Source organism: Serinus canaria, chromosome 8, assembly GCF_022539315.1.
Source record: "Serinus canaria isolate serCan28SL12 chromosome 8, serCan2020, whole genome shotgun sequence".
NCBI classification, from domain to species: domain Eukaryota; kingdom Metazoa; phylum Chordata; class Aves; order Passeriformes; family Fringillidae; genus Serinus; species Serinus canaria.
Window position 1 is genome coordinate 10,518,143 of NC_066322.1, and position 27,392 is coordinate 10,545,534.

At 52.1% G+C, this 27,392-nt stretch overlaps 1 protein-coding gene across 7 annotated transcripts in view; it reads right to left on the reverse strand.

The window, feature by feature from the left end:
* Nucleotides 1–461: 461 nt before the first annotated feature.
* Nucleotides 462–27,392, reverse strand: part of PTPRF (protein tyrosine phosphatase receptor type F) — a 375,785-nt gene continuing 348,854 nt past the window's right edge. For all 7 annotated transcript variants that reach the window (XM_030226334.2, XM_030226335.2, XM_030226333.2 and 4 more), the window contains 12 exons: nt 26,771–26,868; nt 18,911–19,034; nt 16,784–16,959; nt 10,762–10,881; nt 9,574–9,728; nt 8,004–8,289; nt 6,210–6,388; nt 3,623–3,749; nt 3,325–3,450; nt 2,550–2,704; nt 2,282–2,417; nt 462–2,147 (listed from right to left, as the gene is read on the reverse strand). In XM_030226334.2, the coding sequence (XP_030082194.2) occupies nt 2,079–2,147; nt 2,282–2,417; nt 2,550–2,704; nt 3,325–3,450; nt 3,623–3,749; nt 6,210–6,388; nt 8,004–8,289; nt 9,574–9,728; nt 10,762–10,881; nt 16,784–16,959; nt 18,911–19,034; nt 26,771–26,868 (1,751 nt within the window). In that variant the 3' untranslated portion in view covers nt 462–2,078. The remainder of the gene's footprint in view (nt 2,148–2,281; nt 2,418–2,549; nt 2,705–3,324; nt 3,451–3,622; nt 3,750–6,209; nt 6,389–8,003; nt 8,290–9,573; nt 9,729–10,761; nt 10,882–16,783; nt 16,960–18,910; nt 19,035–26,770; nt 26,869–27,392) is intronic.

Below are 27,392 nucleotides of genomic sequence, written 5' to 3' on the forward strand. Positions count from 1 at the left end.
GGGCTGGCAGCCTGGGCAGGTTTCACACCTGAACAAATGGGTGCTGCTCTGCAGTCAGGGGCTGTGTGATGGCTTCACTGCTGAGCACTGACTCTGAATACTCACCAGTGCTCAGTGCTACAGAGCAGCGTTACTGCAGCGTCCAGGAGGGTGCCAACAACTGCTATTGCCACAAAGCCATCACCACTGACACCTGTCTCTCCTGCATGTCCAGCCAGTCATTGCACTCCCCTCCTATTGCAGGTGGGCAGGAGGTGAGCGCACACATGCACAAAGGGAATTACCACAGAAGGTTTCCAAGCTCCCTGCAGGCACAGGGTCCCTGTATAAAGTGCAGTGCACTCATGGCTGGGACACACCTGTGGGAAAGAACTTACCTGCCAAGGGCTGAGGAGTGTGCCCACTGCCAAAGGGTTCTATGGCCTCTGCTTATTGCAGAAGAAACAGACAGGAAAGCCAGCTTGTATGAAACCCAATTATTCAAATTTATTAACATCAAGAATTATGCAATGATGCTGTAGATTTTTTTTATTAACAAATAGAAAACAGACTGTATACAACAGTGACCCCTACAGCACTATGCATCCACAAGGTAAAAATGAATGTGTCCTCCAACATTACCAACCCTGGATTGCTGATTTCAACGTAGCTTGGATTCTTAACATTCGGAATACATGTGATAATACAATTAGATACCCTTCCACCACCTTTATTCATAACTCAATGCACTCAAAAGAGGGCTGCTCACTCCCCATCTTTAGTGCAAGCGTGATATAATAAGGAGTATTAATATATAGTACCATTAAATTATGTCCAGTAGTCTTGCCACATTGGTTCATTAGAACATCCTGAAGTAGCGGAAAGTACAATATTCTAGTGACTCTTAACATTTGCAGGATAGAAGAAATTATAGATACACCCAACCTCTGAAGCCATGTGTACTCCCCTTCCCTTCCCTGCAGTACCCTGCTTCCAAAGCGAGATGGTCCAGCTCTGCTGTGGATCAGCTGGGCTTGTGCTCCTTGCCTTTGTCAATGTTCTGACGCACTCCACTGGTGAGAGGTGACAGGATGGCGCTTGCACGCACAGAACCGCGGGGTTAACACAAAGGGCCGTGTCTTGCTCTTTCCATCCCCCCCCCCCCCGGGGAACTGTGGGACCCCACCTTGCTACTCCTGCCCCCTTTCCAGCAAGACACACAAAAAGAGGTTCCAATGCCTGGAGCCCGGGATTTCGGGTCTCTCACAAACAAGGCGACGACAACTCACGTCATATCAGGATCTGCCAATACACACGGTCACTGGATTGGTTGAACACGTATTGTAATAGGACTGAACAGTTTCCAGCTGACAAAGGGACGCTTCTCCGGCGACCCCATATGCCCTCCCAAACCCAAACCTACTAAGGAAATAATGGGGGGGGGGCAGAGAAGACTAAAAAAATAATTGGTAGCTTAGGTCCAGTTCCATGAAATTTCATATTCTACAGAGGATTAAAAAGCCTATGGGGAATGTAGATGGGCAGGAACCACAAGCCAGCTGCTGCGAATTACCAAGGAAGCTGCACTAAAATGGGCAGAACCAGCAGTGACTGGGCTGAAATAAACACAGGGCAGTAAAAAATGTAAAAGCAAAAGGAAATTAAAAAAACAAAACCCAACTCCCAAAGGTTTGGCGGGTCCAGTTCTGCTTGGGCAAAACATTAAGACTTGCAAAAAATAAAAAATAAAGAGAGAGAAGATTATAAAAACCACTAGTAACTATTTTACATGTTTAAAAAAAAGATCCCATTCCACCCACCTAAAGCCTTGCTGTGAAATGCAGTCGGCATGAGAGAGGGTGAGAGATGCACATGAGCAGAAATTCAGCCAGAGACTGGAAATGCTTTTGGAGTCGGATTCCCTCATTTGGCGCTGGGGCTAAGTTCCTAAATGCCGTGGTCAGAACTGGTTGGCATGGAGGTCTGCTGCCTGGGCAGTACCTCCACCTGTACAGAAGGACTGAGGAATGGGCGGCTCTGGCTCAGAGGGACCCGTCTCCACTCCTAGACATCCCCACCGCGACTGGAGGAAAGCACTGTTACGTTGCATAGTGGTCGAAGCTGCCAAGGTACTCCAGCGCGGCTCTGTAGCACAGCTGGTACTGGTCCTGCAAGGCAGCAACGAGGGAAACGTGAGCAGTGGGGACACAAGGACAGTGGGCTGTAGGGTCCAACATCCAGAGACGTCAGGGCCCTCCCTTTTCCACAGACCTCCACCGCCACGCACAGGAGGGGAGCTCACCTCTGTCTGCACCATGGCCGGCCGCTGCGTCCGCAAGGTCTTCACCATCTGGAACATGTCCACCACGCCCTCGTAGCGCATCCTCTCCAGCACAATGCTGAGAGTGATGAACACGCCGGTGCGCCCAACCCCGGCACTGCACAGGGAGCAAGGGGGGCCACTGTGAGTCCTGCCAGTCCCAGAAAGGCTCTGCAGCCTTCCTAGGAGCGGTGCAAGCTGCTCCTGGAGCACAGGGACCTGCTCACTGGGGCGAGGCTGCAGTCCTTACCTGCAGTGCACTGTGATGGGCCCATCCTGCCCGAACTGCTCCTTGGTCTTGTGCACCTGCCCAATGAAGTCAATGAAGCCCTCTCCTGTCTTTGGCACTCCCTGTTCAGGCCAGTCTGTGAACTGGAACTGGCGGATGGTCCGTGACTGGCCGTCCTGCAGAGAGAGGGGTGTTAGAAGTCAGCCATTGGTGAGGGCCTGATCTCACTCTCCTCAGCACAGGTGTTCCGACCTGCTCTCAGACCCCCTGAACCAGGCCAGGTGAGAAGGTACACAGGCCACAGGTGAGCCCAGGCAGATAATTTGCTGCATGTTTGGGACCTGTCTCAGTTCTTCCATGTTCACCCCACGGTAGCTAGCTGAGCACATCTTTGGGACTCTACAGGGTCCATTGGGTCAGTGTTTGGGGCCCAACTCCACCCTAGAACCATGTTTACTGTAACACAAGGATCCTGTGCCCGGTCAGATGCTGCACACACAGACTCCAGGTGCAGGGGGACCTGCGTTAAATGCTTGCTCAAGTGAGCAGCACAGGCAAGGCAGGGTCTGGTGCTGACAGGGATCCCTGAGCTGTTCATGGGGCTGACACAGCTGGCAGGGGAGGAACCTGTGGAGAGAGGAGCAGTAGGTGGTGGGCAGCAGCCCTTTTTGCCTGTAGTTCAAGGCAGCATTTGCTTTCCTGTTTCTCCAGGAGCTGTTGCACCCTCCCTTGACTGGCCTGGCTAGGGCAGAGGCATGAGACGCAGAAGAGCTGGGGAGCCAGCAGATGCACTCACCCTGGCATCCGTCACCTTGAACTCCCGGAGGATGTACTGTGGCATGTTGTACTCTGCCATGGGGTCCACCACAAAGTACTGGTACCGGGCAGAGCGCTCTGCAGGCCAGTACTGATGGCACTTCTCCTGTGGGTGAGGAGCAGGGTAAGACATTAGCACTGACAAGCTGCTGCTCCTCCCTCCCGCTCCCTGGGCGCCTGTGTGGTTGTGGGGCCAAACACAGACTGGGTTGAGCCAAGAACGTGTGCCCACAGACAGCAGCCCCAGAGCCCCCTTCACCCCACAGCTGGACTCGTACCCGGCCCATCTCACGCAGCTTTGTCAACATCACCACAATGGTGGAGTCGTGCTCCCAGAGCATCCGCCAGAAATCCTCCGTGGTCTCGGCCAGTGGTCCCTGCGTGGCGATGTAGGCCTTCTGCTGCCTGTGACAAACAAAATGGTGCTCAGAGCAGCTCCTCAGAGATGGGCACCCAGCCCCACCAGCTGCTTCTGGGGGCTGGTGGGCTGGGTGAGCTGGAGGTAGGGCCCCATGGTACCAGGGAGCAAGTCTGACAATCCAGCAGGTCTCCAGGATGAGCCATGGGCTCTGGGAGAGAGGTGAGCTAGTCCAGCACATGCCCTCTAAGTGCTCCCCACAGACGCAGTGAGCACAACTTGGAGGATCCAGAAAAGCTCTTAGTCCTTGCTGGGGTGACAGCGTCCTCAGCCCAGCCTCTTGCTGCTTCTTCTCTCCAGGGCTGCTGTTGCACTGAAAGCCCTCTTGGCACCCAGGTCCCCACTAGCAGGCTGCCAGCACCCACCTGGGCTGGAAGGAGAGACTGTGCTTGGGGATGATCCCAGCAGCACCCCTGTGTTCCTACACTTTTACTCTCTGCAGTACCCGCTGTCCCTCCCATTGCATGGGAAAACACAGAGCAGCTGAACCAGGTCACCTGGATTACACACTCCAGACAATAACGAGGGCAGTATAGAAACCATGAATACAGTTTTGTCTGCTTTTCTAAAGCTTCAGAATTTGTTTTTGGTTCCACTGCCAACCAGAGCACCTCTCCTAATTTTCTGTGCCACCTGCCCTAGACTAGCCCCCACCCTGAAGAAAGCCCCCTTGGTGCTCTGGACTCGGCTCTGGCATGCTTGTAGTGCACCCCTCTGAGCTCCCAGCCTGGCACAGCAGAGCCCGGGCTGGCTCCACCACTGCGGGGCGCTGGAGCCCGTGGGACCACGGCTGGCTTCTTCCATCCTGCCTTCTTCCCTCTGTTCTGCCTTCATCCCTCTACTGGTGCTATTTTTAATGGTGCTAAATTAATGAACGTGCTGCAGGGCAGCTGTAACATGCAGGATGCAGACAGGGGCTGCTTCAAGGTGGATTTATAAGACATAGTAAAAAAACAGGGAATGGGGATGCAGAATGAAGTGAAAAATCTAATAAAGATGCAGCATCAGTGGTATCTGCAGGACCTTGGGCCAACTGATTTCTTTAGATAACTAGAAGAAAGATGCTTCAAAGGAAGGGATGGGAAGAGATAACAGAACTTGGGGATAGGGTAAGTAGCACACGAAATGGTACCACCTGCTGTGATGGCATCCCTCTCCCTCCCTCCATAGCATCACCAAGAGGCAAAGCCAGTGTTGCCCTCCATCAGCTCTGGAGCCAGGACAATGGCTGCAGTCCATCTGTCAGACTCAGGCTGCAGCCAGACAGCTGCCTTAATGACTGCTGGTGGGTGGCTCTATGCCACACACCCAGGAGGTAGTAGAGGCTCTCTCTGCTCTGTGACAGCTTTTCTTCAGCCCCTTCATCCCTCCCCAGTACTCTGTCCCACCCTGAGGGAACCTGGCTTGCTTCAGTTTTCCTCTGTTGGGATGCTCCCAGGGTTGCTCCCCTTTTGCTCCTTGTCCACTCTTGCCTCCACGTAGCTCTTCTCCCTGAGAACTCTTCCTGGGCTCAGCTGCTGGAGCAGTGACAAGGTACAGAGCTGCTGGCCTGGCTGCACCCACATTTGTTCCCTTTGGCAGTGCCTTTTGCATCTGGGAGGTTACCAGTCCAAAAGAGGCAGGCGGGCAAAGCCAAGTCGGAAGGGACATGTGCCACATCTATCATTGCATCCCCCACTCCAGCACTGAATGATGGTGCCCATGAGGGATGACCTTACAGTGATGCACAGACAGATGACAGGAACAGGCCTTTTATGTGCATCATTGCGATTTGGTTTGGATTGTTGTCTAGGGGTTGCTTGGGAAGGGGATGTGGCCACTGGGCTATTCTTCTCTCCTGGCATTTAGCATCTGAGAATGAGATGTCAGCATACAGATACAGAAAACTTAAACATTACTGCCCCACTAGATCTTAATTTGTGCTTTCTAAACTGTTCTGGAGAGAGTAACCTGGTGATGGGCTTCCTAGTGTTCAGCACTAGCCCTGCCTGAGGATCCAGATTCCTCCTAAAATCAAGACATGGAACAAGCCTTGAGCTGCTGCCTGGATCAGTCACTCAGTGGAAGCACACTCCTAAATCTAGTTGCTACAGTGGGGAGGAGGTTTGAGTTAGGTACTGTAGATATAAAACACAAGCCAAGGGATGCCTACCAGAATATCCCATAAAACCTCCACAGGAGCCAGCACAGCCTGCCACTCCAGCCATGTGGACATCTGTCTACAGCAACACATGCCAGCCTGGCAGACCTCACTCACAGGCAGTCTTCACATATTGTAACTACACACACTGCAGTATCTGAGAAGATGGAAATAGATAAAATGCAACAAAGTGGTCCCCAGCCTGCCTCAGGTGATCAGGACCAGTCCTTGGGAAAGAGAAGGCAGCTCTGCCTGGGTTTCCAAGCAGGCAGGAGAAGCTGGTGCAGTCACCCAAGGTAATCCTTACCTGTAGCCATCTATGAAGCTGGCATTGATGTAGTCAGAGCCCTCGACACCGCGGATGGGCTGCAGGCAGACTCTTGTCAGCTCATACGGCATGATGTTCACGAGGCGGTTCTTGAATTTGTTGCAAGGGAGGTTGGCACTGATGAAACGTGAGGTATGTGCTTTAGAATTGGCCAGCAGCTGAAAGAGGAGGAGACACATCAGATCCCTGCTGGAGATGCAGCAGTCTGGGGGCAGAACAGGGATCCTGGCAGCAATCATGTAGTGTAGAGAAGACCCACAGCAGCTCTCTGACACACACAGAGCCATGAAGCTTTGTACCTCTCTGAGCCAGGAATGTATGCTTGGTGGTGGCAGGGAAGCAAAGCTTTTCCTCTTCCAACAATGTCTTGTTATTTACTTCTCACCCCAGAAGAACCCAGGAAAATGTGAGAATTGTGACAGTTTTAGGTAAAGAAGATGTATTTTGGGTTACTGTGAGACATTTTATAGCTCTCTTTGAGTCCCCTAAACTGGAGTCATGGTAAATGTGTTACTTAGATCTGCTGGCAGATTCAAACAGAAGTCACTCTTCCTTCCCCCAGCTTCCTTTTTTTTTTTTGGTTTTCTTTCCCCAAAAGACTGCCTTCAGCACCCCCAGAACCACCCTTCTCTCTATGAGGGGCAGCTTGACCTCAACAGAGGCTCTCTGCAGGGGGACAGGGTTGCTTTCTGGGGAGCAGTTCAGCCATGGGAGGACCTCCCATATCCTGCTCCCCAGGGTTTCCCAAGCAGTGGACACTGCCAGGGCACAGAGAGGGGCAATTGCATTACTGTTCTCAAGAGACCTTTGGAGAAATGAAAGGAAAGTAAAATTTTGTCTTTCTTACAACAGAATTGCTTGAATTGAGCACAATTCTGTGGCTCTCCTGGGGAGTTTCTCAGTGTCACCATGAGACACTCAGGCAGCATGTTTTACAGTTCCAACCCCAGGATACCAGAAGCTCTGAAAACCACAGGACAGAGCTTCTCAACTATTCCCAGTTTACATGGAACGTCAATATTTTGCCTCTCCTGCTCCTTTGTCACTTGGAGGGAATCCCCAGGGTGAAGGTGTACTGCTGCAGTTCATTTCACAGCCTGCATGGTCTGCTGCCTCCCTGTGTGAGCTATATTCCCCTGCAAGAGTTCACTGGACTAATGCACCTCATCTGAGAATATGGGCACTTAACAGAGCTCACTTCAGCTCCAAGGCTGTAACAAATATCTGCAGTTGGCATACACAGATACAGGCAGAAAAATGTGGGCTTGGCTTCTTAAAAATGGTGTGCCTTAAAACACTGCCTTCACCAATTCTAGACAGTGAGGCTTGGTGTTGAGGCGGTTAAAAGATTACAGAGCTTAGCATTGAAGAAATGAGACCAGAAATGTCTCACATATTTAAATTGGAGCTGTTTCCAGACAAGTTGTTCACAGTAACATCAATTATCACTAACATGATATGCATCTGATTTCAGATGCAGCTCCTGCCGCACAGTGAACCTAGAGCAGAATGTGCTGCTGGGAACTGCACATCCATCTGCCTTTTATATCATCCCCAGGAGCTGCCAATCCAGGGGAGACCATGGCCGACACGAGCTTTACAATTCAAATGTATTTTAAATCACTGCCTACCTGCTTTAGAAACACACAAAAGAATAACTGTCTGTAATGATCCATAGCCCACCTCTCCCAACCCCTGGACGAGCAGCCCATGGAGCTCTGCGGGTTGAGACAGGGCACTAGAGAAATGAGGTGCTGGGGCTCTGCCACCAACCTTGAATTCCAGCTCCATTGAAGTGACGCTCTCGCCTGGTGGCACCTGGGTCAGCTTCTGGATGTGGGCGAAGAGGTTGCGTGCGGGTACCTCGGTATTGCCGCACGTGGCGGCCTCCAGCAAGGCCTCGTGGATGAAGATGTACTGGTCCTCTGTCTGCACCATGTAGTTGCGCTGGGAGCGCATGCACGTCACGTGGCCGTAGATGTCCACGGTCTTCTCGTGCTTCATCCGCTCCAGCATGGCATCGATGACAATGAAACAGCCGGTTCGGCCCACGCCAGCACTGCAGGAGCAAAGCACATGGCCTGAGATGACACCGTCTCCTGGAGATGTCACACGAGCTCTAACAGTGCTTCAGAGATCACCCCGACTTGGGGCACACGAGGGGAATAAAGGCTGCTCTCTATGAGTGAAGGTCCAAATAAGAAATGACAGGAGGAGCAAGGGAGAGAATCACTGGAGAATGTGAGAGGCTCCTCAGCCTTTCTGCTGTCCCCCTTTCACTGCTGGAGTGGAAAGGACATGGTGTCACCCGGCTGATCCCTGTGGTGGCTGGCAGCCCCTCCACAAGGGTCGGAGAAATGTGCTTAACAGGCAGGAGAGTGACACACACATGTGTGTGTGAAGTCAGAAGACATGAAGAGCAGGCTGGGCCCTAACACCAGTGAAGTCCATAATTTCCAGCCTGCTTGTCCCCTAACCTGGGTCACTGTTTCCTCACGCATAAAACGAGCACAGCCAGCCTGAGAGGGGAAGCAGAAAGCTGAGGTTACACAGCTCAACTGTGCTAAGCCCTTCGCTCAAGCACCAAATGCCTCTCCACGGCTGTTGGACAGGCAGTAGCAAACCTCAAGCTACTCACTCCAAGAGCACCCTGAAAACAGCAGATACAGTGTTGTGACATTTAAACACAGACAGAGGTAGGGAGCTAGGCATTCTCTCATTTGTGGTGCAAGTCATATCCTTAACAAGACTTTAATACAGCTTGTTTGTGTGTTAATTACACCCCACTACCATCTGAAACAGAGCATGAAAGAAGAGCATTAAACACTGCTGGTAAGGCGTATGCTGAAACAGCAATGATGGAGTGGTTTCTTCAGTAACAGTCCCCTCTTGGCTGCTACAAATAAATCTTGGCTGGGTAAGATGCTGAGCCTTAGCAGACTAATATTTTGCCTTAAGAGCTGCCTTTCTACCCTGTGAAAGAGTCTGGCTGTAAATACTGCATATGAATGTTTGCAGAGGTCACTGCATGCATTTCTGTCAGTGATGTGCATCTGAAGGTACCACCCGCTTAAACTGGGCACAGATAATTTACTTTTTAAATGGCACTTGCAGTTTTGCAGGAAAATGTGTTTTCTAAGGCTCTCCATATAGCAGTGCTGTTTAATCCGAGCAGTAGCAACAGAAATGCCAACACTGCACTATGGCTGCTGGGCCTGTTTGCTGCCAGCCCAAGCATGCAGTGCACGTTATGCTACCATGAAGCCTTTCCCACAAGAAGGGGAGACTCCACTTTCAGAGAGGTTAAAGCTTCTGCAGCCAGAAGGCAAACACACAGTCCTACCTGCAGTGCACAACCATGGGCCCAGCATCTGTTGGGTTACAGGCCTTGACCCGTCGCAGGAAAGCGAGGATTGGGGTGGGGTATTCCGGCACCCCGTGATCGGGCCAAGCCATGAACTGGAACTGTCGCAGCTCTGTCTTCTCATTGGAGCCATTCTATCAAAGACAAAGAGGAGTTGTTTTGCATGAGAACATCTCATCCCAGTGCCCGAACCCACTGATAGGGCAACGGCAGCCACAGGCACGCAAAGCTCTGTGTGATGATGCATGTTCTGGGCTTTCACCAGCAAAAATTTGGAGGAAAAACACAGGTTTATTGCAAAGCTCCTGTACATACAGATGCTTTGTAAAAAGGCAGTTTTACAGACAACAAAGCATCTCTGCAGGAGTGGAGCAGACTGTAGGGAAGGACTCTTTTCTGCACAGCACAGGTTCACTACCTGCATACTCACTGCACGTTCAGGGAAAATGGGCACTGGGCATGGAAGGCCTACAGCAGCCAGTTCCCTCCCTGCTCCTCTGCATCATGGTGTCCCTGGGCTGGGTGACCAGCCTGTGACTGCAGACTGCCCTGCTCCTCTCTGGGCTTGGCTGAGTGATCTATGCAACAAGCTGTAAGAATGGCTGTGTGGTTTCTGGGGCCTTCCTGGGGCATGAGTGTGTCCTCCCTGAGCACTGGGCTCCTGGCCCAGACTCAGTCACGCACAGAAGCACTTGCTGCAAAGCCTGTCTGCATTGACACTGCTGCTGGCACTGCCCCCAGGGATTTCCAAACACTAATGAGGAATGCAGCAGGCAGGAGAGAAGGGTTTATGCTCATGTCAGAAACAGCCCCTCCATTTGCATTATTAGTGACAGGAGTGATAAAAATTCACTGCTTCCCATGTTGTCCCTCTAATGGGAGGATAGCAGCTACCAGTACACTCACCAGAGGCAGGAACAGCCCTGCTCTGGGGCCCATCACAGAGAGCACACAGAATAGCATCAAGTATCCTGGCCAAAGGCCAGTGGTAGCCAGATGCAGAACCTGCACCTGATCTCCTACTGCAGCTCATCTGTGAGACATGGCACACGCCTGGCCAAGCCAGGTACAGCCAGTGGCCACTGCCTGTGGGCCATGGAGCACCCAGCAGCATTGGGAAGCATCTCTGCAATACGTGAAGCAGCAGCAGAGCAGCCCAGCCCATACCTTGTACAGCGCAAAGGTGCGGACGGTGTAGGTCGCCAGCTCGACCGTATCCAGCAGGACCACCTGGATCATCCCATAGGTTTCTGTGCCCCGGCTCGGCCAGTACTGGTCACACTTTACCTGCAAGGAGGTGAGGAATGGGTCAGTGATTAGCTGCTGGCTGGGGCATCTGGGATGAGGAACAGGGCTCTGCCCTTCAAAGGGTAAAGACAGAAATGAGTCATTGTGTGGGGTGGGGCTCTAAAATCCAGATTTCCTTCCCCCAGTGTCCCAATCCCCAGCAAAAAGGCAGCATCTGCTGGACCCCTTTCCATAAGACTCGGAATCACAAGAATATTCTGAGCTAAACTGACCCACAAGGGTTACCTAGTCCAACTCTCAAGTGAATGGCCCATATGGGAATTGAATCAATCTTGGTGTTATCAGTACCATGCTCTGACCAACTGAGCTGATCTCTGTGAGTGGCTACTCATTGAAACAGGGATATTCTTTTTCCCCTGGAGCCTCTGGTGGAAATGGCAAAGGGGGTCAGGCCACCAGACAGGAGCAACACCAGACACCAAGACAGTGAGCAGCAATCCTAGCAGTGATTTGTGCCTGCTGTAGTACTTCTCTGCCTTCTGTTTGTGAGATGGGCATCTTTGGGGCTTTGCCTGAACCACCCCCTGCCTGAGCTCCACTTGGATGAAGAGAAGGTGGGCAGCTGTGGGAGGATGGGAGAAGAGCTAATGCAGCAGGAAGGAGGAAATGGTGGTTTCTGTGGGCACTGCTCTACTCAAAGGGCAGCTGAGGTGAGTGAGATGCAGCCTGTATCCCCACCAGCTCCCAGCTACGCCAGCCTGGCATCCTTGACCCACAGCTGTGGCAGGACAGAGCTGAGTCCAGCACAGTACATTACCTTTCAGCAACAGGCATTACCTTTCCCATAATATCCATAGTCTCCCAGGGTGCCCTGCCAGCATGGCCTTGGGCAGCAAACCACCCTTGAGACAGGTGGGACACAGCTCAGGCCAGGGCTCCAGCGTGGATGCTGTATCCACCCTCTCTGCACTGCTGTAGGCTTGAGTGCACTGAGCATCACCAAGCAACACCAACCTGCCCCTGTGGCAGGTAGCACATCCCTGAAAAGCTACACCTCCCAGGTGTTTCAAAATGGCTCTGCAAGGAACAGATGGCAGCTTAGACACAGACACATCTTGTTCTCCCTCTGCAAGAAGACACATACTGTGGCCAAACTATCCCTTCACTGTCTCCTGCAGGCAGCACTGTCCCACCATGAAAACACTGCTGCCCCCTAAAAATCTCCTGCCTTGCATCATCCTTATCACCCCTTTCCAACTCTGCAGTCAGAGTGCTTCGAGCTACTGGTCACAGCTTTCTTGCATCCCACTTGGCAGACAGCCAAACACGTCCCCAGGGGCCCATCCCTCTGCCCCCTTCACCTCCCTGCACATTCCTCCCTGCTCACATGCTGCTGCTCTCCTCCTCCTCTTCACAGCTCAGTGTTTTCAAACTACTCCTCCATTTCTTTTTTCTTCTGTGAAGCCCCAAGCTCCCTATTTAATTGGCACCCTCAGCATCCCTGTTTCATCTGGTACCTGGCTCCCCCAGCCTGCAGAGCCACAGTGCCTGGCTGACAGGAGGAAGACTTCATTCCCACCCATGTGCACCACAGTGAAAATGGTTTCCCACCCTTGGAGAGAGGAGTGAATGGAAAATCATCTGTGCTTGTCAAGGAATAGTAAACTTAATTATTAGTGGAATGTGTTTACAGAGGAATGCGTGGAAAGGGAAACAATAAGCTTAATTAGGAATCAATGAAGTTCTGCCTTTTAATTGAAACCACTTTCAGCAGGGTGGGGCTTGTGAGAGCTAAGAGCCCTCATCCTGCACTCTGACTCTGGAGTGCAGCAACCTGGAGTCAGAGGGATGCATCTCTCCCTGCTTTTTGGGTTCTGCTCACAGTGAGGCCTGCCCTGGCAGAAGTGCCTGGAGCAAGGCTGCCTAATGGGGTACTGCAGATGCCTGTGCAAGCAGAGCAGCTCTGCTGACTCCTGCCCAGGGTCTCCTGCAGCTTGGGTTGCTGTGCTGCCTTGGATCTGTGGCAACATGGCAGGCCCTGCAATAATCTCAGGATTCCTCTTCCTCACTTGGCACAGAGCATTTGATGCTGACTGGCTGCAGCACCAGCAACTTGGAGGTCACAAACATGATTTCACAGCTAATGGATCCCATCCTCATGAGTGGGTGCCACCTGCAGGCTGTCTCCACGATGTCTGAGTTTGTCTTGCCTGGTTTGGGGATGATGTGACCCTCTCTAAGGGAGAGGAGAGCAGCATGGCATCCTGCAAATGCTGGGGACAGCTGCTTGCTGTGGTTTGCAGGGCATGTTTCAGAGGAACAGCACAGCCTGTCCCTGTGCCTGAGCCTACACCTCAGAGACAGCAGTCCCCTCCTGCCACCCACATGCTGCAGGACTGTGTACTCGAGCACAAAACAAACTTCAGAGGAGTTCCCTGTGTGGGATAATAGCAAAGCCTGGGCTGGTAATTGAAAATTATTTATTCATGACCAGATAAGAGTCAGTCACATTTTCTGCCAAATTTACCCATAATGTTTATGCCCCATTTTCAAGCTCTGTAAATTTTATGCTGAAACCGATGCACTGTGGCACTAAAGCAGATAAGAGATGTTTTCTTCTGGCAGTGCTTGTTTCTCATTAACTTAAGGAGCACAGTAATGTCCTGAACAGCCATTTATTGCAGCTTTGCTGAGTGGCTCCTGTTCCTCCCCTTTGATGCCCTGAGCCCAAGAGCAGCCGGGCACCTCTCTTCAGCTTGAGAGCTGTGCTCTGCCCCCAGCCCTGCTCACAAGCTCCAGATGGCACTGCTGTCAGCAAAAAGGCTGGAGCTTCATGTGGCTGCCAGGCTTCTCCTCCCCAGGGCCCTTGAGCACCAGCCTCTTAACACCCCCTCCCGGGGACATGAAATGCCAGGGGAGATCACACTCCAGAGATGGCTGCTTGGTGCTCTGGGCTGGAACAGAACAACCCACGGCACTGCTGTGGGAGACTTGGCTCTGCCAGGCTCTAGGGGATAGCCCAGGGTAGGAGAAATCCTGCTTTAATACCTCTCTCCTGGCAACACAGCCCGGCAGGGACGCACCACACTCGCAGCTTGGGGAAAGCTAATCTACAATGTGTGTTTCTGAACTGCCACCAAATGATTCTGAAACTGATTGTAAAGCTTTGAAGGCAGCTAAATTGCACAATCCAGCCATTTCTATCCTTTATGTGCTTCTCACTTTGTGAAAACATGAAAAAGGGAGGATGATTTAGACCATCAAGCCAGCTAAAATTGCAGACCATAAAAGCTGATGCTCTTTAAAGATTTTTTTCCCCTCTGCAGCTCAGGAATCCTTTAAAGCAGTGTCACCCCCACAGGGCTGCCAAGCTGCTGCTGGTCCTGGTTGGCTTATCACAGCAGTGCCGAGGGTGACCTGGGGAGCTCGCCTGGAAAGGCAGCAGAGCCTGCTCTGCACCAGGCAGCTCTCCATGAGTCTTTGCTACCCACCCCGGGCTCTGCAGCTGGACACACAGTCCTGTGCCTGTGCCAAAGCACCCAGGCAAGGAGACTTTCAAGCAAGGTCACCCTTGGGTAATGCTGTGATGCCATGTGACTGCCTGGAGCAGTGCTGTCCCACAGCAGCGTGAACATCAGCAGGCAGCAATGCTGCAGGGACCCAAGGGGTTACATCAGATGAAGTTTGAAGTCTCTGGAGCAGAATGAACTGCAAAACAGCAACTCATGTTGAAAGTTTGGAGCAATGGGCAATGACTTGGATTAGGATCTTCACTGGTCCCTAAAAGGTGTGCTCCCAAGAGAACTCTAGCTCTCACTAAAAGGGCATGAGGAAAAGCAGAGTAGGAAGGTGGCTAAAAGCAATGTTGCCTTGGAAGATGCTGAAAAAGACAACAAAAACCCCCATAGAAAATAATCTCCTGTAAGTCCACATCACAGCTCCCCACCAGAACCCTGCTGTGTGGGGATGCCCTGAGACACCTACAGGGTACAGCAAACACATCCAGGGAAGTCCTTGCTGTGGATCACTGGTTCAACTCAGGAGTGACCAGGCTTCTCCACTGCCTCTCCTGGCAACTTGCCTCTCCCACGGTGCCAGAGAAAACTGCCCGCTTCTCATTAGTGCTGGGCACGTGCCAAAGAGGCAGCAGGACTTAGGCAGGCAGTGCCAGGGAGCAAATGCAGGGGTCTGGGTCTGATCAGGTCAGCTTGGAGCTCCTGGGCAGTCTGCCCAATCAGGCAGACTGCCTGAGATACTCTGAGGGCTCTGGTCACCTCCTGCCCATAACAAGGATTCAATGTCACCAAAAGCCTGACCGCACACACTGTGTTTGGGACAGAAACCAATATTGCAGGAGAGAATGGGGTGTGCTGGGGGGAGATAACACACAGCTCAGCAGCACAGACATCTCAGGCAAAGACAAGTCCCTCTGGGGTCAGAGGAAACCTGTTATCTTCAAGAAACATGCACCTTGGAGTGCCTTGCCATAACTAAGAAGCCCAGAAGTTAAGTGAGTCAAGATTCCAGGCGTGGATTTATTTGGCATCCCAGAAGGGCTTTTCCTTGTTCTTCAAATATATGCTCCATCACTGAAATGTGAAGGCACAGAAAAGTCCCCATATAACCCTCAGCTGCAGAGTGCAGTTGATCAGAAGCTTCTAATCTTGCTTAGCCCTGAATGTGCCAAGCCCTGAGCCATAGGGCAGGTCAGAATAATTTCCCTGCCTCTTTGGGCTGTGCGGGTGACAGTGGCCAATTGGACAGAACAGCCAGGGCTCTGCAGCAGGAAGCACAGTGCAAAGCTGGGGTTGGATCTCTAGAGAATGCTCTTTTCCCCTACAGGCTGCAGGGCATTTGAAGATGCTAGGAAACCCATCAACAATGCCAATTTTTTGCACATTAGGAAGAGCAGATCTGTTTTGCCATGGTGATTGGTGGTTCCAGCCACTTGCTCCCAGTCAGGGTGGGCTGGGACACCCCTGCGAGCATTTTGGTGCTAAAGCTTTGAAAAGGAGGGAAAGCATGCAGGCAAAAGTTTTAACTAAACCCAAACTTGACCATTTCTGCTTCTCAAGAATGAGCTTATTGGGCTAAAAATAATCAGTGCTTCACAGCTTGAGTGCACAAGCCCCTTCTGCTGTTGGCATGGCAACACTAAAATATTCTGCTAGTACAAATGCTCACTGCTAAAATTTTACTTTTAGGAGCAAACTGAATCATGAGAGGCAGAAGCTGCCTCATCCTTGGGCAGGCTCTGCCCAAAGGGTGAATCTGGGCGCAGGAGCACTCTGTCACAGCTTACAAACTCCTGCTTCAGGGGCTGAGTAAGAACCTCTGTCACGAAAACTGTATCATCTGCAGTGAGGGCTCCCACTCCTTCTCCAGCTCACGCCTTCCCCATGGTCTGCAGGCAGCTTTGCCTTTATTACATCAGAATATCTAATCCTGGCAGTGTAAGCTGATAATTTATACATGTTGTCATTGGACAAGGCACAAATTAGTCTTGTTATTGCAATGAGACCCTGTCAGCCATTCCCCCTGCGTCACCAGAAATGCCAGGGCCCTGTCAGGCTGCTGGATACTGCCAGTTCCACCCAACTATTGCAGCTTCTCAGCTTCTGGGGTGGTCCACTCTCTCCATTGCAGAGCTTTCCCTTCCCCCTTCAATGTGAGCGATGTGGGCAAGAAAGGATGGGTGTGCATGCAGACATGCACGCAAAATAGAGTTAAACGAGCAGGCCAGCAACAGGAGGTTTTGCCACCCTTTTGCCCCACAGGGATATGCTTACAAGGCATTTGCTGCTGGGCTGCATGAAGCAGTGAGCCACATCACTGGAACGGCCCCTCCCTGGGTGCCCTTATGCATTATGCTGTGAAATGCTCCCATTCCTCCTTCCTTCCCCCCAGTGTCTCCAGAAACGAGAGAAAGTACACACTGTACCCTGGACTTCTCCTCCAGCCTGGTCATCATGACTATAGTTGCTGTTCTCTGCTCCCACACCATCCTCCAGAAGTCGCTGAGGGTTTCTGGCAGCGGTCCCTGCGTGGCGATGTAGGCGTTCTGCTTCCGATAGCCATCAATGTAATTGGCGTTGATGTAATCACTGCCTGGGACCCCTGCGGGGGAGAAAGAGGGCAAGAGTTACTGGGGTAAGCCCACAACCCTGCACCTACTGCTCTGCTGGGCCCCGCAGGCAGGAGAAGAGGCTGGCATGTTCACAAGGCTCTTGACAAGTCTCCTTTATGGGGTGATGTCAGGATCTCTCCCAGGGATCCTGCAAAGGACAGGGATGGTGCCTGAAAAAAGAAGAACCCTTTGTAACTCCCACATTAATGCAACAAGCAGGCAACACCAAAGCAGAGAGACAGCTGCCACACGCACACAAAGGAAAATTCACAGGCAGGAATATTAAGGAGCTCATTGGGCCCCAAGCAACTGACTGAAATAATTGTCTTAAATTCACCAGCAATTTGTTATGGTCCTACAGCACCTTTTAAAAATGAGGCTCCTTTATTAGCTTGTCTCTGTTAGCAAGGGATGTCAGGCAGGCATGTTTCCCCATCCTTCCTGCAGGGACAACTATCCCCAAGGAACCAGAGATTTTCCTCCTACCACCATTGAAACCCTTCAGTGTGAGACCCCCTCTGCTACCTGCTGGCAGAGGCTGCTCCAGCCCCCACGAGGCCTCCACCACTTTAAGGAAAGGAATTTTTCATAAAGGCCTTTAAAATGCAAACACATAGTTACTAAAATAAATTCGGCAAAGCAGAGGCCTGAGGCTGCTTCCAAACCCTGCTCAGCATGGGCTGCCCAGGCTGCAGGGATAGAAAGCAGCAGGAATCTCATTGTCTCCCCAGGAGAGAGCATCTGCATTTCATTAGAGAAAGGAAATAAAGCTGGGGGTCACCCCTCGTCCTTTTGTCCTGAGGAAAACTCTACAGCTCTATTCTCCAGGTCTCGGCAGTCTCCAGCAGACAAAGTGCTGGCAGCGCTGGGGGCGGCAGCAGCTGGAGTGCAGCGCTCGGCTCCTTGGCATGGGCGGCACGGGGCTGGCAGGGTGCTTCGGGAACAGTTCCCAGGAAGGCACAGACACCACTTACAGCAACTGAGTCAGCCTGGAAAGCAGGGATTCCCCCGTGTGCTCACCCCACAGCTGTCTGCGAGGGTTTGCCCATGAGCAGACATGCCAGGCCTTCACATAGCTGCTGCTGCTGCTTAATAGGGCTTGCTGTGAGGCACTGTTTGGCCCCCTCTCCTCCTCTTGAAGAGGATGAATAGTGCATTACCATCAGAGAAGGCTTTTCCATCTCCAAAAAAAGGATGCTAGTGACTGTAGGGCCACCTGTGTGCAAAGCCAGGCCCCAGTTCCTTCTCCAAGCAGGGTGCATTGATTTAGCAGTAACTTCCTCACCCTCCATCAGGGGGCTCAGATCTGGGTGAGCAGAGCTGGGTGCTGGTTTATAAAATAAGGGGAATGGGTGAGCTTGGGCTCCAGCTCCTCTTGTGTGCAACAGGACTAGAAACATGAACTAGCCCAAACTCCAGGGATGTGGGGCTGGCTCTTGGAGTCATGGGGGTCAGTGCAATGGACACCAGAGCCTGATGCTCCCATGGAGAACAGGGATGTATGGAGTCTGATGTCCCAGGGGAAGGAGCAACCCATACCCTGTGCTGCTCTGGACACTTAGTTGGGACCACATACTGACAAGACTCAGAGAAAGATACTGGCCCTACAATTGTGTTGGGACAGAGGGTGGCAATGGCACTAACAGTGTCATGTTTCACCATGCAGTGAGGAAGGTAGCTAAAGTCCCACAGAGAGGACAGTGGGAGAGGAGGCTGCTGGGACAGACATGTTTGCTGCCAGCAGTACTAAGAAGTAACCACACAGAACACACTGCTCTGAGGACTCTGGGAAAGCTCTACAGTGCCCTTTCTCTTCTGGCCAGCCAGAACACACATTTGATCATGCTGATGCTTGGTGTTTGTCCCTGCTCAGCTGAGAACACAGAAAAAGATGGTCTCCTTGCTACAGTCAGGTTCAGCTCCTTGTGCAGTTACTCTTACCATCGATGGAAGTCAGGATGACACGCGAGTGGTCATAGGCTATCACATTTGCATAGCGGTTTTTCGGTTTATTCACTTCCAGGTTGGAGTTCTCCCAGGTGAACTGCTGCCCAGGATCAATGGACTGTGGAAAGGAGGAGAAGGAAGGAATTGGTAGCAGTTCCAGCACACTGGAGTGCTGCAGCACATGGGTTTCAGTCAGGAAATCTGCATTGCCCTCCACACCTCTCCCCAGACCAGACACAGCTTCCACGGGTGTCCACAGCAGTAGCATCCAGCCAGACCACATGGAAAACCAGTTTTCAGTGGCACATGCATCCCACTATCTGCAGGCAAAGCAGTTCCTCACTGGGGCAGCCTACTGCAGATGAGCCTTCATCTCCTCTGCTGCGTGCTCATCCTTTCCTCTGGAGCTACCCATCAGCAGAAATTTGGTCTTCTGCCAGGATTCCAGAGAGACCTGACTGTGCAGATCTTGACCTAGCAGTTTTATTAGCTGTTGAACTGCAGTCTCTTGAAATACAGCAAGCCCTGGGTGTCTTGTGCCCCAGGAGCTTTTGGTATTAGTGTCCTGCAAGACAGCCTGTAAGCATTTGCCAGGGAATAGTCATGAAAATTAATAGGTTACTATCCACTGCTCCAGCTACTTATGCAATGTAAACATCTCTCGTTTGAGTTAATAGAGTGACAAGAAACTATAAACCTGGAGAAGAGACATGGTTATAAATCTTGGCCTGCACACTATGCAACTGCCTGAAAAGCACACATCCTACTCCCACCTGGCCTTGCACACCCAGTGCTTCTTCCACGAGCCACGTGCTGGTGCACCCAGTCCATGGCTGCTCCAAGGTCAGGCAGCCTCTTCCCAAAGCCTTCTCTATTGTCTCAGTCTATGCACAAAGCAAGGTGAACAAGGACCATCCCCAAGCATCCCTCTGACATGGGATGGTCCTGTCCAAGAGACACACGAGACACACAGGTAAGACACCTGCCTCATGCAGAGACTTGCTCTGCACATGCAGCCCTGGGCAAGCTGGGGCCAAGCAGCTACACCAGAAATAAGTCATCCCATGAACCCTCTTCCTCTCAAAATTAACAACACTGTCAAAACCTTCTTAAAATCTTGCTCCAGCTCGGGGTCTCTGCAACTTTGCTGGCCCATGGACAAAACACTGGAGAAATAGGCCAAGGGAAGCACTGCATGTTGTGCTCCCTGCAGGCATCTGTGTTCATTGCTTGGAAGAGCCATGTCAGAAGTTTTCCCAGCCAGTGTCTGTCAGCTCTGGATCAGCTGTGAGCAAACGGCTGAGGTGGGAAGCACAGCTCCCTGACTGCGCTGACATGAACAGCTCTCACGGTCCCTCTGCTCAGTTCCACCAACCACCAGCTGTGCACAAAGTGACACCCACCGATGTCCCCTCTGCTCCTATGCTGTGGAGCAGGCACTTCCCAAGCAGCCAGCAGTGGGTGTGGGCACTGGCTTGAGTATGGAGCACAGGCAGTGTCTGCATTGCTGCACTAGCCCTGAGGGCACGGCCAGTGCTGTGCCAGGTGGCAGCTGTCTGTCCCCAGGTGTGGCCCAGGCTGCCAGCAGGTACAGGGGCCAGTGCTGACGAAAACACACAGGAGGATGTGACATCACAGCGATGCTAATAGGTAGTTTGGGAAATGTAGGATGTAAATAGACATTTCCTACAGGAAACCTGTAATTTTCTATTATCAGTGTAATAAGCAGGCAGCCGCTGTGCTCAGAGGCGCTGCAGCCTGGATGCTGGGAGTGGAGGCTGCAAGCAACACTTCTGGCTGCAAACCCACTAGCCTGGCTGCCACAGGCCTTGCACACTCCTCTGCCCAGGCACAGAGACATCTCAGCACATCTCACAGCTCTCTAGGTCACTTCATTTCATTCAGGCACCTGTATTTTGCTTTCAGTACAGGCTGCTCAGGGGACCTGCTCTTTAGATGCTCCCCACTCTCAGCCATGTGGCAGGGAATACTGCTGCCCACCAACAGTGGGCCTGAACTGCACAAGGGGAATGCAGAAATGATCGAAGACATGAAGAAAAAAAAAGAGAAATATAATATGAAAGGACTTTATGGTTTGGAGTAGAGATAAGCAAGTGAGGTTTTGACATCAGTTCTGATCAATATGGAGCACACTGAAGGAGAAGCACAAATAGACAAACTAATGAGGAAAATATGGACCCACCAATGCCTATTAGAAATAACACCTCTTTTTCAGCAAGGGTGCCTTAGTCTGCACAGACAGCCCATGAAGAGACTTGACTAGCTGGTGGTGGAGCTGAAACTGGCTCTGAAGATATCAGTGAGCATCTTCTTGCTGTGAAGAAGAAACCCAAGGAAGCACCAGCCATAATTGCACTCTGTGAACACTCTGAATGGGCACAGGTGGGTGCTGCAGTGAGCCCTACCCCTGCAGCAGAGGCAAGCAGAGCTCAGTGCAGTTGTTCGTGCTCCATCTATGCTGCAAATCCCTGCCAAAAGGCTGCGGGGCTGACCCAGCTGTGGGGTGGGGAGAGCTTTGCACAGCAAGCCTGTGTCCTGCCACAGCACAGAAAAGGGTTATTTCCTGGGGGAGGACAAGGCTGCCAAGAGCCCCCAGAATGGAGGAGGAGCATCAAGGTGTTGCCATTAGGGTTAATAGCTTTGATGTGCAATGAGTATGTGCAGAAATGGCCTAATCATCATCAGCCTCTTAAGAGGGCAAACAGGTGAGAAAGTCAGAACTACTACAGCACCTGAGTGCAAAGAGGCTCTAATTAAATACTCCTGCAAATTAGTGACTCATTTAGAAGTAAAATGATTTAATTTAAACTCTGGTGATGAATTAATGTACACCTGTTCCCCCCTTTAAGGCAAACAAATGAGTAAATAAATGGGAGGATGATGGGCTCCTTGGAGAGAGTTGGAGCCACTACATGGAGCAGTGGTTGGCAAGTCTTGTCCCATCTCTGTACAATGCTCTGCAGCCCCTGGCTGCAGTAGCACTGCCTCGTCTCCCCACCTTGCTCCACAACTGCTCTGGCACCAGGAGTCTGCTCCTGTTCCTTTCTGGGGGGTTCATGGGAATCCCTGCTTCATCCCAAAACTTGATCAGAGTAACACTCTCAACAAACACACTCTTCCTAGAAAGCAGAAGGGCTGGGAAATTGGAAGGAAATGAGCCAGGAGGAAACTTAAAAGCACCATGACTTTAGCTTTGCTTTAAAGTGACAGGGAGATGCTGTAAGACAGCAAGTGCAAATTAAGAAAAAGCCCAATTAGTAAAACTCCTCCTTCCCAGCATGGAAGTGCAAGGAACAATTTCACCAAAGCAGTTCAGGGATCCCTGCTGCTACTGCCATAAAGACAGAATCAGACCATTGAAAAGGGATTGGAAAAAGGCTCTTTCCTCAACAGACTCTAGAGCACTTTACAAATGCCTCGCAAACATCCCTCAGTGCCAGTTTGACTCTCAGATACAATCCACCTCGGGCTTGCTGCTCCCCTTGCTCAGGGCAGTTCCAAAACCTCTCTGCATGCTGAGGCCCTGCTGCTAACTCTGCTGCTGGCAGGCGTGGAGAGCCCAGGCAGGCAGTGCCCTGGGGCAGCACAGCAGCTCAGGGAGCTGCACAAGGGCATGGGGACAGGAAGATGCACAGGCAGTGAGTGCTTCCTGACCTCCTGTGCAATCAACCACATTAGCAGGAGCATTGACCACTGTCAATCTGCACCACGCCTCAAATGAGGACATAATGTGCCTCTGAATCAATGGCTGGCAGCACTTCAGCCTTATTATTCTTATTACCAGAACGTGAGCGCCCTGTGCCTGCCAGGCAGCTTCCCAATGAGCCATTAAACCAGGCATGCCATTAAACCAAGGCTCCCTGGGTGCCACCTGGATCCTCCAGGGCTCACTGGCCCCAGGGACCCAAGCACCTCTGCTGCTACCTAACCTGCCTTGCCAGGGCTGCAGGCACGGGAGGTGCAGTGTCCTCAGAGGCCTTATGGGAGATGGAAGCGAATGCAGGGCTTGGACAAACCACCAGTGTTTCTCTCCACAGGAAACTGAGGAAAGGTCTGCAGCCTCCCTACCACACTAGGAAGCAGGAGCACAGTGAAATCTCACACAACCTAAAGATTACTAAGAACTAACAAGCCAGGCAGTGCCACACTGCCTGGCTCTCATCACCTGCTCTGCTCCTGGGGACCATACACTAGATGGACATGAGGGGCAATAGCCTTAGGATGCAGTTTGGAAAGGAGTAAGGAAAAAAATCTTCTCCTGGGAAGGTGATGCAGAATCTAGACCACTAGAACAGAGCAGCAACCAGTGCTGGTTGGAGCCAGGCTGTCCCGTGTTTGCTAACAGCACCAAAGGGGACAGCAATGCTCAGCTTGGTGGATCCCACAGCAAGAGTGTGAGATGTGGTGCGTGTGTTCCGACCAGTTTGTCCCAGGGCAGGATCCCGGCCGGGAGCACAGGCTGCAGCGTGGGAAGGTGCCCACAGGAGGAGCTCCAACACAGCGACAGCGTCTGCCACCACGGCACATCCACAGTCAGGGGGCTCAGCCTCTCTTCCACTTATCTAATTCCATTAATCCCACACTGTAAATTTGCTGTAGCTTTCACTGCTCACTAAAAATGAAATACTCTCCCGGTGCAGCCAGGCCAGAAGCAGCTGCCAGACCCTTGTGCCCTGCTCCCCGGCTTGCTGCCTGCCTGTACAGCGTGCTGGGGCTGTGCTCTGCCCTGTGCCAGAGCAGATGGCAGCAGTGAACTGTGCCTGCAGACGTCTCAGCTCCCAGCAACTGCAATTCAGCCTCTCCTGCTGCACCAGGGGTACCAGGAGCTACAGCTGGGACGGCTCCCAGGGGCCAGGGGTGAGGGCAAACCCACAGCCCATGAGCCTGCTCACTGCAGGCAGCCCATAGCTTGCTCTGTGCTGCCTTTGTCACATGGGCTGCACGGCCACGTGGGCTGGCACGCTGGTGTGAGCAATATTATTTGTTCTCTCACCTGTGGGAATAGAGGTCAGATGGCTGTGAGAAATCTCTGCCATCCTTCCTGCCCCCTTCCCAGGCATGTGGGGAGGTGCTGACAGGTCTTGTTTCATGTCACCTGTGTCTAGGTTACCCTGCTATTGCTTGCATAGCCGAGGCAAGTGCCAGACTGATGGCTTTAGGCCAGCTGGCCTCAATGGTTAAAAGTGCTGTTAAATATTTGCTCTCTGCCTGTGGTGCCACTGCTCCTGGAATGTGAGCCATCTATAAACAGCCCTGCACCCCACAGAGATGTTAGGCTGACAGGCTGCTCTACAAAAACATTTAAAATGCAACTATTTCAAAGCACAATCAAACAGCAAATGGGCCTTGGGGGCTCACCTGCCATGCCTTTCTCCCTTGTGTCTCCCTGCTCAGCTGTGCTATGCCCATTCTGGCAGCACCATTATACCATGGGGAACAGGGTCAGGGCCTTCACTTCTCAAAGCACTGGGTCACCACTCAGCTCTATGTAAGGTCTGGGGCTCACAGAGTCCCAGGGTGAACAATGGGACTGTATCAATGCTTACTGCAAACACAAGCATGTGCTGAGGTGTGGTTCCTGTCTCAGGCTCCCACAGGGCCCGCTCAGCCTGCTCCCCTCCCACCTCTGCTCTTTCCACACCCACTCTGCAGATCTCCTTAGTCAGCAGCACACGCCTGTCCTGCCCTGCAGCCCTCCTATCAAAGGGAGCTGCTGCCCTGCCAAACCACACACACAGGGACCAGGGTGAGCGCACACCCGCTGCCACAGCAGTCCTGCACAGGCAGCTGCTGCTCTCTTCAAACTCAGTCCAGGATTCTTCTCACTGGCATTTCAAATGGGAAGTGATTGCTCTGATCCCCACATGCCAACAAGGTGCAACCCCTTCTACTTTTGGGTCTGTCCTAGTGTCAAACACTCTACAAGCCTGTCATGTTCAGCAATTTTCTGATGATGAGGAGTCAAACACAGCCGAATCCAGAGGAAAAAAATTATGTGCAACAATCAGCTACTTAATAGCTGCTTCAACATGAGAAGTACAAGTGATTGGTGCTCTCAACCAGCCATGATATTCTAAAGAAAGAGAAATGAGAAGAGAGGCTCATGAAAGCAGCTAAGAGAATTTATTTAATGCTCTTTTTTTTCAAAAACCATTCCCACAGCTCAGTATTATGCTGCAGGCTCTATTGAGCACAGGCCTAGTGTGAGGATGGGAGTGCAGAGACACTGGATCTTGCTGAATCCCCACTGTGCAGAGAACCAAAGCCTGCCTGTAGCAGAGTGGACAGCCCTGCTTAACATTTCAGCTGGACTGGTAACAAAAAGCCCAAGGCAGACAGATATGACTGCACACTTTGGCTCCACTGGCAGGACATACATGAGCACACAGGTAACTGCAAGGGAAGCATATTATTCCTTTAAACATTTCCCAAGTCACAGTGTAATGCTGTAGCTCATCGCTCTGGTTCAGACAGTAAATGCAGAGGGATGCCAAGACCCTCCACCTGGCATCCCAAAGCAAAAACAGAGCTCTGTGCCTTCCTCAGATACATGCAGCACACCCTTTGAACTAGATGGAATTCGTCTCTTACCTTCTCAACACAGAGATCTGCTTTCCCTTTCCTGGCATATATAATCCTACCTTGTGGGCAAATGCTCTGATCTCATCTCATAAATCAGTGTAGGTACGGTGCAGGAAGGGGTGGCCACAGGCACAGGCAGATAACAATTCAAACAGAAGTGATAACACATGCAAAGAACACTTCCCAAATTTATTCCCTCTTTAATACTAGTGGGGGGTTTATTTACAAGTCCCCTGCAGCTCAAGAGGGCTCTGCACATAAGCACAGCAAAACATCATCCTGCCATTCCTGCTCTCATGGCTGCAGAGGAACTTTTCCCAATTTTAAACAGTTGTAACTTAATCATGCAGCCTGGAGAGTGCCAAAAAAGGTGAGGCAGCCCTCAGGTAGGTCAGGCCCTTACCCTCCAAATTCCCTCCCTTTGGCAAGTTGTTCTCAGGGAGGACAGGGCAGGGCTGGAGGGAGCTGGGCTGAGAGAGATGCAGGGGAGGGGTTCCCCAAACACCCAGCACAAGCCTATGTGTGTGAGCAAAGGCAGCAACGTGGTGGATGCAGACAGTACCTACCCAGGGGCTGCACCAGAGACATGGATAACAGTGGGAGCATGATCCAGAAGTGCAGGCAGGTTTGCAGCTCATGACCGCAGGTCACAGGCTCAGAAAGCTCTGTGTAGGGAGGGGAGCTTGGACTACTCCAGGGTAGTGAGTGGGACATTAGCAGAGTTTCCATGGGCACTGATGCTGAATGGCACAGGCTAATGCCAGCACAGTCCAATGGGAGATTAGATGGGGAAAGCAGGAATGAAAACTCACAACTCATGTTTGCTGGCATCAGAGGATGGTGCAGAGAGCAAAGCTTTGAACACAGATGGAAGTGAATGGGCACAGCATACTGCAGACCAAAACACATCATCCAACCAGGATGGAGTGCAGCCCTCACAGAGCAGAACAAAGTAACCAGTGGCAGTTCCAGGTAGGCAGACATGAGCTCCCATTCACTCCTAAGACCATAACCACGGTGGCAGCATGGCAGGCTGCTGTGCATTCTCCTGCAAGGCCTTCAACTGCTCAAGGCGAGTTCCCACCACCGTGGGGCTGGCAGGGAGAGCTGGCACGCTCCCAGGGCTGGCGTGGGGACTGACCACGCAGCGCTGCTGCAGGGGAGGCACAGCTCAGCTTTCACCAGGCCCTCTCTGCTGGGGTCCTGGCCAGCACCACTGCATCCTGCTGCCCATCCCGTTCTCAGGCTCACCTCGTACTCCTGGGAGAACTTCAGCCCATCGTTGGCCTTGAGCCGCTCGATGTTGTCAGCGAGGTCGCTCACGGGGATGGGGGGGTGGTCACGCATGCCTGCAAGCGAGACAAGGAGGGAGGAGGGAGAGGAGAACAGTTACAGCTCTGCACGGCCGAGGAAGGCTCAGCAAGAGCATGTGCACAGCAAACCCAGGAGGTGGGAGCGAGGCGGACACGTGTGATCATGGGAAGCGCTGGGCGGGATGGAGGGAAGCTGAGGGCATGCGGCACACGGTCCCGGAGCACGCGGGGCGTGGACAGAACACAAAGGTGATGTGCAGAATGGGCATGACCGGGTGAGCATGCTCGGACAGTGCAGCCACGGGCACACTGAGCAGGCCACGCAGCGGGCAGGGCTCAGCCAGCCCCTGGCAGGAACAGGCCGAGGATACGCTGTCACTGCTGTCACTGTGCCTCCCGAGCTCCCGCACGGGCTGAAGTTGAACACACTGGTGCTCCCGCCACCAAGGGTTTAGGCCGATCCTCTTGCTTACCCCTAACAATGGCATTAGCCACAAAGAAACTCTGCCTGTGAAACCTCTGCAGCGCAGGTGCACAGCTTTTTGGGTAGGCAGATGCTG